Source organism: Brassica napus, chromosome A5 (assembly GCF_020379485.1).
Source record: "Brassica napus cultivar Da-Ae chromosome A5, Da-Ae, whole genome shotgun sequence".
NCBI lineage: Eukaryota > Viridiplantae > Streptophyta > Magnoliopsida > Brassicales > Brassicaceae > Brassica > Brassica napus.
In genome coordinates, this window is record NC_063438.1 from 3,084,181 (window position 1) to 3,094,952 (window position 10,772).

General features: G+C 33.3%; 1 protein-coding gene across 1 annotated transcript; it reads left to right on the top strand.

The window, feature by feature from the left end:
* Positions 1-3,871: 3,871 nt before the first annotated feature.
* On the top strand, positions 3,872-6,631 carry LOC106454605 (laccase-5). Its single transcript, XM_013896719.3, has 6 exons — positions 3,872-4,149; positions 4,228-4,379; positions 4,461-4,705; positions 4,822-4,950; positions 5,229-6,200; positions 6,313-6,631. Exons 1-6 carry the CDS (start codon positions 4,054-4,056, stop codon positions 6,441-6,443), a joined length of 1,725 nt encoding a protein of 574 aa, XP_013752173.2. The 5' UTR covers positions 3,872-4,053; the 3' UTR covers positions 6,444-6,631.
* Positions 6,632-10,772: the final 4,141 nt, after the last annotated feature.

The window sequence follows — 10,772 nt, forward strand, 5'->3', positions numbered from 1 at the left end:
TTGAATATCCGAATAGTTTTTGGTCATCTGAACTGTTTTTTTTTTTTTTTTTTGGGGTCAAAGTCACTGAGTTGTTTCTTCCTTAGATATCTTATAGGTGACCTGCTTTTAATCTTTCATTACATGAGATATATTAATCGTGGAATCATTTTTGTCTTTTCAAATCTTTTTCCAAGATTCTAATTATTTGTTACTTGTGAGATATAATAAGGTGTTTACCATTAAACAGAAAATATGTTTTTTCTCTTTTCTTTGTAAAGAATATTTTCCCACTTGTAACAAGAGGTTAGCCCAAACATTACGGTGTTAAAAAAAAAAAGACCAAACAGTATGAACCTAGTTAGGATCGTACCTACTTTTGACTAATGAATGAAATTATGATTTAAAGGAAACCAGTTCTTACGCCATTAATATAATATAATCAAGAATTTTCAGAGTATATGAATATATGATATCATCATTTATCAAATATTCTTTCAAAAAAATCATTTATCAAATACGGTTTTCTTTCAAAAAGAAGTCAGAATGATAGTTAAAAGATTTTTTTTTAACTTCTCAAATAATATAGTGAAAAAAATTTCTGGAAAGAAGAATTTGGATACCGACACCAGCTGTCCTAGATGCAATTATCCAAAGGAAACTATAAATCATATTTTTGAATGTCTTTTTGCCTTGCATAGGGTTGAGCTTTATCAAACTATCCATCTTTCTGGATTTTTTCCGTCGGTTTACCAAAACATAGATATTCTGTTTTAGAAAAAAAAGATGTGGTCTATTCGAAACTACTTATAGACACATTCTCTTAGATCTTGTGGTATATTTAGAAAGAAAGAAATAGGAAAGTATTTAATGAAAATATGTTTAACCTTTAGACACCTTCCATCTAGCCTGGTTCGAGGCGGAATGCTGAAAAAACTAACCTTTCAAAAGACAAAGAGGAAAATGATACACCACCAGTTTCTGCCGCTATTTTGACTCTTCTTGTGGAACTCTAAATCCTGACTTGTTAAATTGATGTCTATTGGATCAATTATGGTATGGTCAGTGGACTAGGATGGATCCTTATAGATTAGATGGGAGTTAAATGTTTTGTACTACAAAGCTTCTGCAAAAGTCTCTCGGCTCTATGGTGAGATGGAAAGAAACTTCTATTGGTAATGCCTTGTTTACGAAATTTACATATGACTACCATACAAATATAGATATATTGCTCAGACTTGGTGTACACGATTCTGAACCCATTTAATTGACCGACATTTACTTCTGAAATAGTTTCATTCCACATGGTACGATTTTTTTATTTGGATTTCGATATCTCCCATATACTCAGATCTATGAATATGCATGTACCCTTTTGTCAAATAGGCGAGAATTCACGGTGTTCTTTTTTCTATGTAAATCAAATCTGATAGGAACTAATATCTTTTCGGAACGACTAAACCTCGACTACCAAGTGATCTTGCAAAATAAGCATTGACAAAAAGTGTGAGTTGACTTTGAGCTTAATTGCAGATGCAAGGTCAATTTTAAATATGTTTAACTACATGTGATACACATTTCATTTTCAGAGATAAAGCAAATAGAGATTAGAGATACCTAAGAAGAGGACAATAACTACCTCCACCAAACATAATTACTAATCTCTTGTTCACCAATCAATGTCTCCAATATTCATCTCATGTAACCTCTTCTTTTCTTAACAACATATGTTTACCCCTTTTCCATTTTCCATTTTCTTACCTTTCAGATTGTTATTGTCAAAGATATTTTAAACGGCTGTGACTATTCAGATCAATTCTCATTTAACTCTTTTTCACAAAAATGAAAATTTATTGAAAATATGTTGAATTAGATTTATTTTTCTAACTAGATTTTTTTTATAATATAATTAAGATATCTGGATCTCTCACTTAGTCCGACTATCCCACCACGTCCAACTGGAACTGGCGAGAAAGGTCCTGGAGACCAAAAAAAAACCATGTTAAATCCGCTGTGGCCGGGACTCGAACTCGTGATGGCGGGCACCTCAGCCGAGATTCCTTTACCACCAGACCACGAGGACTGATTTTCTAATCGAAACCCAGACAAATAACAATTCGTGAAACTATCATGTGTGTATTACATAAGCCAAAATCATCGAAATAATCAAACAATAATTTCAATCTAACATGATGAAACTACTAAAATGATACCATTTTATTTTTTCCGCAAGATTGGAATACTTAGCAATGTAAATATTTTAGCTTGATTGCTATTTCATTTGCGTTTGGGTTTATACAACATTTGATCAAATATCATATTAGTATTGCTAGGAAAGCAAAGATATTATGTTTTGTTATACATATAAATGTTAACAGGAAAAATTGCTTTTGAAAACCAATCATTTTCTAACAAGATCTCAAGTATGTTCTAATAAATCTGTTATATTCTCAGATGACATTTTATAATATAGAGAAATACGAAAAAACTGTTTAAAGAGATTAAAGGATTCTCTTTACAGCATATAGGTATCGAGGCTAGCTAGATTTTGTTAAATAAAATGTATTATTGTTACGATATAATATAGAGGTTGAAACAAATGGTGTATTAGGCAGTTAGACTAATCATCATGTTTACCTCCAAACATTTTTACCTTTTTAACATTAACAAACGTTATTAATTTCTACTTAAGCTTCAAGATAGTCTGTCTGTTTTCAAATTGACAACAATTGTTTTAAAATTTTTGCTTTATAATGATATTTATACAAGTCTCCATGAAATGATGTTACGGTTTAACTCATAATAAAAGCTTTGTATTTTTATATATAATTGAGTGTATCATGATATAAATGCGAATGGTTATCAACTTTTGCCCAAACGTCAATGAACTTTTTTCCCAAATAATCTTTGAATTTAGATCTAAGATGTAAATATTTACTCTGTTTAGATCAAGATGTAAATATTCCCAAATAATCTTCGAATGGTTTAATCAGCTCGAAGTTGTTTTAGTGTATTGATTTTTTTAAGTACTTACAAAACTCGTTGATAAAAGAAATTTGAAATGATAAACAAAAAGTAAAATACAGTTCTGGCTTGGGCATGCGCTTAATTCGTCTTTGTTTAGGTATTATACTGATGAATGTAGGAGACCACATAACGATAAAGTAATGATATTTCTAAATCTGTCTGAACACATGTTCCTTCTTTGATTTAACATACATATATATTTGTTTACATATGCAAGTTATATGTGAACATGAAACTGATTTTCAAATAGAGTTCATAATCTATATAATATGTACCCAATCCCAAGACCTAACAGTCCAAACTGGATAACCAATTTATATCAAGATCCAATGATAACAATAACTGCCGTAAATATTAATTAGCCAAAATGATCCATAAGGTATCCAGTTTTGGAAAGACCACATGCAAACCCTTACTTGGTAGGAGCTAAGGATAAGGCCAATTGAAATTGTCCAGTTCTGCTGAATATATACAAATTAATTCAATGACAATAGTACTATATATTGGTGCATGCAAGTTAATTACATTGGCCAAATGAGTTTCGATCTTTAGATAGAGTTCACAACATTGCGTACTTAAATTTTGTTGGCAACCCATTGCTCCAAATATTTTGATCCATTTAATAAGTCTCCAAAACAATATGGTATATCACATCCAAAGTCAATAAAAAAGCGTGTTAACCAAGAATTCAAGAGACGTAATCACCTTTTTCATATTTTTGTTTAACTCGGTCATTATTTGTTCTTCTAGGCCCCAGTGGGTGCAACTACTCTTTCTAGTGTTGAACCAAGTTCTGGTTTTCAATATCAAAACCTAATTCTCCAACCGCATAACAACATTTACTTTTTTTACAATTCAACTTATCTATCCAAGAAAACAATAAACTAGCTAGAGAAACTATCCACCAAGTTTAAAAACGTATTGTCTTTGACTCTTTGTCTCCCTATATAACTCAATGTTGATTCCCATTGCAACACATTCTCTGTTCTTCCATACTTTCATCTCTAAAGTCTCTCGCTGTAACAGAATTTTGTAAGAATCTCAACAATGAAGATCATCAAGAGCTTCCTCTGTTTCATCTCTTTCGCAGTCCTCTTCAATCCCATGGCAGAAGCCAATAAAGCACACCACCATGAGTTCATTGTAGGATTTGAAGTTCAATTGTTGAAACGTTTTAATAAATTTTAATTAGATGTATGCTTACATACGTAATATATGCAGATACAAGCAACGAAAGTGAAGAGACTATGTGAAACACACAACAGCATTACGGTCAACGGAATGTTCCCCGGTCCGCAACTTGTAATCAATAACGGTGACACTCTTGTTGTCAAAGTCATTAACCGAGCTCGGTACAACGTAACAATCCACTGGTAAAAAATACGAATAAACCTAACTCACGTACCGTTATCAATGCATCATTGGTTTACTAATATTTAAACGCGTGGCTACAGGCACGGTGTGAGACAAATGCGAACCGGTTGGGCTGACGGACCGGAATTTGTTACTCAATGTCCAATCAGACCGGGATCCAGCTATACATACCGGTTTACAATTCAAGGACAAGAAGGTACACTTTGGTGGCATGCTCATAGTTCGTGGCTCAGAGCTACAGTCTACGGTTCACTCCTCGTCCTTCCTCCGGCTGGTTCGTCTTACCCATTCCCAACCCCTCACCGCAACGTCCCACTCCTCCTCGGTAAATTTTAATTCATAATCATGCATAATCAATTTACTACAGTTTGTAAATATTCTTATTTGATTTTGATCCCCATATAAAATGATTTTAATTTTTGTAAATTATGATTATTGAAGGTGAATGGTGGGACGCAAACCCGGTTGATGTGTTGAGAGAATCGATACGAACCGGAGCTGCTCCGAATATCTCCGACGCTTACACCATCGATGGTCAACCCGGCGATCTCTATAAGTGCTCTTCTCAAGGTTTTACTCTTCTTTGTTAAGCTATTTCAAATTTGATTTTACCTTTTGCACCAAATTAATTTTAATAATGTGGATGATTAAAGAAAGGAAAAAAATAGTCCAAAAAAATTCGTACACTATTTTCTTTTGAATTCTTTCCCATTTTCCCAACTGTCAGAACTGAATTTTGGTGTGTACATTTTTCAAATAAATATTTTGTAGAAAAAAACAAAAGCATCACCCCAAAAGACCCAAATAAGTAAATAATAAATCAACTTTTTATGATATTTTTCATGCAGATACGACAATAGTACCCATAAATGTTGGTGAGACCATACTACTACGTGTAATAAACTCCGCACTGAACCAACCGTTATTTTTCACGGTGGCTAACCATAAGTTCACGGTGGTCGGAGCTGACGCGTCTTACCTAAAACCCTTCACCACCAACGTCATTGTTCTCGGTCCCGGCCAAACCACCGACGTCCTCATAACCGGTGACCAACCACCCAACCGCTATTACATGGCCGCAAGAGCTTACCAAAGCGCACAAAACGTACCGTTTGGCAACACAACCACAACAGCAATCCTTCAATACAAATCCGCCCCTTGCTGCATCGGCGGAGCCAAGAAGGGTACTTCCATCAAACCAATCATGCCTCTGCTCCCTGCTTACAACGACACAAACACGGTCACACGTTTCAGCCAAAGCTTCAAATCACTAAGAAAAGCCGAGGTTCCGACAGAACTCGACGAGAATCTCTTTATAACCATCGGACTCGGTCTCAACAATTGTCCTAAGAATTTTAGGTCAAGAAGATGTCAAGGTCTTAACGGTACACGCTTCACTGCATCAATGAACAATGTTTCGTTTGCTCTTCCTAGTAACTACTCTCTCCTTCAAGCTCACCACCATAATATTCCCGGAGTCTTTACAACAGATTTTCCGGCGAAGCCTCCGGTGAAATTTGATTACACTGGTAGCAACATAAGTCGATCTCTCTATCAACCTGATAGAGGGACCAAGCTGTACAAGCTCAAGTATGGATCAAGGGTTCAGATTGTTCTTCAAGATACTGGTATAGTAACTCCCGAGAACCATCCTATTCATCTACATGGTTACGATTTCTACATTGTTGCCGAGGGTTTTGGTAACTTCAATCCCAAGAAAGATATCGGGAAATTCAATCTTGAAGATCCGCCTCTTAGAAACACTGTTGGTGTTCCTGTTAATGGTTGGGCCGTTATCAGATTTGTCGCAGATAACCCTGGTAAACAAACATTTAATTTACAAAAAAAAATTAATAGTTAAAATTATATGTTAAGAGTAATTTATCAACATGGTTAATAAAAATAATTGTGTGTACTTATGATTGGAAACAGGGGTTTGGATAATGCATTGTCATCTGGATGCACATATATCATGGGGACTAGCCATGGCTTTCTTGGTTGAGAACGGGAAAGGACTATTAGAGACAATTGAGGAGCCTCCGGCTGATTTGCCCGTGTGTTAGGAGCTCAAAAGAAAAGAAAAAACATAATAGTTTTCGTGTCATATTCAATTGTTTTTCTTTTTCTTTTTGCTAATATATACACTTGGTTTACTCCTGAGTTAGACTTGAATTGAACCTCTCAGGATTAATTTTCTCGATTGTTAATGTTTTCTTTGACATTATAGTATACCAAATTAATCAGTGCTAAAGAGTATCACGAAAGTTGTTTTTTTAATCTTCATGCTCATATGTGCCGAAGGGTTGTTGAGCTAAACGTCTATTAGTTTCTATAGATAAGCCTGGAAATTAAGTGATCGTTAACATAAGACCTTTTTGGCGTAATATAGGCAGAGTCAAATCGAGGTTCAACCACATGATGAATATTGATGTTCGAAACTTAGCTAGCCTAATTCTATTTTCTTTCCATATGGTGTCTTTCGACCGGATATTACATTGCTTCATTAATAACTACTAATACTCCTTCATGTAACATTTGTATATTTGAAACTTGAGATGAGATATAGATTCAGTGTGTTCTATAATCAAGTTGAATCCACTACCTCGTGTCTCTGTTAGACCATGAAATTAATTTGGAGAAGTTAACTGAAATAAAAAGTAGAAAAAAGAAAAAAAGCAGCATGAAATTACAAGTTGTTAGGTGAGCAGAAAAGTTAGAGGACAAAGTGAATTCCGACGGGGATGAATCATAACTTCGACATTACCAGAAGATACAAAAGTTGTCACGACTTTGTTAATTTTTGAGTAATCAGTGGAAAAAGATTATAACACCCTAACAAATATAATCTCACACAAGTTACCACTTATATATTTATCGGAATATTGACTAGATATGACATTATTGTATCCTCCTTAGTATATCATAAACAACATTTCAGGTTTTTACACATCTGTTAAAAAAAAGAAGAAGTATTTTTTTTATTTTTTAAATGTTAAGCCATAAACTCGATATAAACTAAATATCAGGCATATAATAAGTTATATATGCATGCATGAAATAAGCAAACTTACACAAATAATAACAACCATGATCATAAAGAGTTGAGAGTGTGTTTTAACGTTCTAGTTTATGAAAGTGCATGTTAACGTTGTATATATTCATGAAGTGCAGAATATTAAATTTATTTAGGACAAATCTATAAGAGAATGTTTATCTAAACCTAGAATGTTTTGTATAATCTAATTAATACTATGGGACCAAAGCCCATAGCTTCCTGTTTTTTTTTTGTTAAAAACGTTGACTTGATTTTTGATGAGTCCAAAATATAGCCCAAACTAAAGACAAATGATAATGACTTGAGGCCGAAGCAATAAGGTAGGGCTGGATCCAGCCGAAATCAGAGCTGATCGACACGTCAGCACCAAACAGGCTCTCCTTCCACTGTATGTGGCTCGGTTACTACAATTAATGTCAGATGAATTTGAAGTTTGTGCACTTGAGAATACAAATTTGAGATCTGCTCCTGGTCAGGTAAAACAAGATGATGAATAAGTTTCCCTGGAAAAGCTTCTAGTGTATTAAAGAGGAACTGGAAGTAAAAGAGGAAGTGAGGGAACTTAACTAAGCTGATACTTTTGGAATTGGACAGGACCCGGAAAAGGAGACCTTAGATGAATGGCTAATGGGAAATGGCAGTGAGCATGAGACAATATGATACATATAAGCTATACAGTAAAGTTTAATAATTTTTTTTTTAAAAGTATAAAGTTTGATATTTGAACTTTGGATATATTTGGTTGGTTTCTTCTGTAATTATGTTCTCATATCCAGTTTTTATCAAAGGGACTAATGTGACATTGCGTAGAGAATTTATTGACTTTTGCATGATTATTCAAAAAAAAAACTAGATGTCTCCGATCGATTTGCTTAATTTAGTAGTTCTCATATAAATTTATATTAGATAAATCAAGAGTGGTGCATACGGTCTTCAAAATTTCCTCAGGCTAGTCTTAGATAGCATAAGCAATGAGGTAAGAAAACAAGTATATTAATATATTACATCTATCTGCATTTTTCTACAAAAAGCAAATTGGATGTTTGAAAGCGCAAATGAGAGATTATCTCTTATTTCTATATTATTAGAATGGGTTTTATTATTCTCATTTGGTCTTCAAAATCGTTTTTCTTGCCGAATCTTGAAGATCTTAATAGCCTGTTGAAAAATAAAGAAAACAAGTTGGCAAACTGTTAAATTAACTATCAAAACAATTGGTGTGTATGGGATTTAGTTATTGCTCCTCCACACTTCGTCTTTGACAATGTGTCCCTCTTCTGCATAAGAATGAGGTGCAACTCTTTTGGACAACTTCTCATTTTAATAACTTTTCAGCTACATTATTTTTGTTATCTTGTATATCACGTTGTGAGGTGATTGAAATCCTCATCGAAGTTGAGTTTTTCTTTGCATTGTTGTTATCTGAACACTAGTTGAAATTTTCATTAATTTGGAAATTATAGATGCATTTTTTTCTAGTGGTAGTATAACTTACTAGGGAATTATTTTCAACAAATTTTTATTACATATTTTTGACCGGGTCATTCATTCATCATACGTACTACAATACAGCGTACGTCTTTTGTAAAATAATATCAAAATGATTGAAGTATCCTTACCATAATCCTAGAGGATATTTTTTGGTTGAAAGAGGAGGCAGTTCTGTCAAATACATGAACACATATATTTACTTTGTGCTGAATATACACTGCACAAGATGTATGTTACGTTTCTATCCAACGATGCTTTCAAGATTCGTCTGACGCATTAATTTGAGATTGATTGTCGGTACAACCCCAAACTTCATCATCGTTTATCATTCTCTGCTTTATGCCATTATTTCTTCACTAGATCATCATTACACCATCCCACTCTCGGTCTAAACAAAGAAACACTGATTTGTACGGTCATGTAATTTATGAAGAACAGACAAGGAAAGAGGGAAATTTTGAATTTATTTATTTTTCTTATTACCGCTAGTGTGCAAAATTGATTGTCATGGATGTAAATATAGAGTGGTATAATTCGGCAGAATATTCAGAAAAGGAAATACACATTTTCCACGTCATGTGATCTATGATTTATGAAGGATATGTTTTTAATGTAAGTGTTACCTAACCCGGAAGCTTATAAGATGAGCAATCTTTACATCGAGGACAGAACAAAAAACTGCAATTTGTAAACGTTTTCTTCTTATATTATAAAATGTTAGATTCAGTTAGTAGTTCAAATTGCTCGCTTATTCGTATTTGATCTAACAACTAGGACTAGTTGGGAATTTGTATAGTTGTACTTGTCCAGTTGCTGAAAATCCAGTGCATTGAATAACACTATTATTTTCCAAATTGTGTTTTGTTATTATGCCCACCACTCAAACTCAAGAGCAATATTTATTACATTTGAGTTGAATATAATTTGTGGAAGGAAACACACCAAAAAGTATTGTCTAATTCGAAATATTTGCTGACTTTAAGTTGGTTACTTTTAACAACTGCTTAGTTGATTTCAATCTAACTCGTCAAATATTCTGTTATTTTCTTTGTTGAAAAGAAAGCTGATTATTACTTTTAGTACTATCAATTAGCTCAAGTTGATACCAAGATGAGAAAAGATCATTGTGATGGACCCAGGACATACTACTTTCAGCAACTTGGAATATTCAAAGTGCAATAGTTATCTTTGGCCTGCAGGAAAAAATTTGCCGGTACAGTTAGAAGGTTCCATTGATATCGTACATCCACCAAGATATCCTATATTCGTACCAAAAATAAGTAGAGCTAAACCAATTCGACACATAGTGGTCATGTTTTAACATCCGGAGTATTAAGTTTCCTCGGTTCTAATATTTCTAGACTTAGTTTGCAAGCATTACTTTTGGCTACTTGTGAAAAGCATGCTTACATGCTTACATGCATGCCCATTCCTCGTGATGACAAGTACTGTACAGTACTAAGTATTAATGAACTCGGTCAATAATAGTGTTCCAAAAAAAAAAAAAACTCTGGTCAATCCCTTATATATTAAAAGAGAAGCATTATAACATATTTTTGTAGACACGTGTCATCACTACAATCATTTCTAGAATCCTTAGAAAATATATTGGTCTATATAAATATATAATAATTTTTTTTATTAAACTAACCATAAATTAATCATGAATATTCTTCATTGTTTCTTTAAATAAAAATTACAGAATTGCTTAATGTGGCTAAAATATATATGACAATTAATAATTTTGAATAATAAAGATTTGATAAAATTAGTCTATTCTCTATCATTTGAAAAAATTAACTTATTAAAATAAATTAAACAACTATATTAACTATATAACAAAAAT

Excerpts from the sequence above, each read along its gene's own strand:
- LOC106454605 (XM_013896719.3), top strand. The coding sequence starts at position 4,054 with ATGAAGATCATCAAGAGCTTCCTCTGTTTCATCTCTTTCGCAGTCCTC. Across the intron at positions 4,150-4,227 it reads CACACCACCATGAGTTCATT|ATACAAGCAACGAAAGTGAA; the intron begins GTAGGATTTGAA and ends TAATATATGCAG. Across the intron at positions 4,706-4,821 it reads CAACGTCCCACTCCTCCTCG|GTGAATGGTGGGACGCAAAC; the intron begins GTAAATTTTAAT and ends TGATTATTGAAG.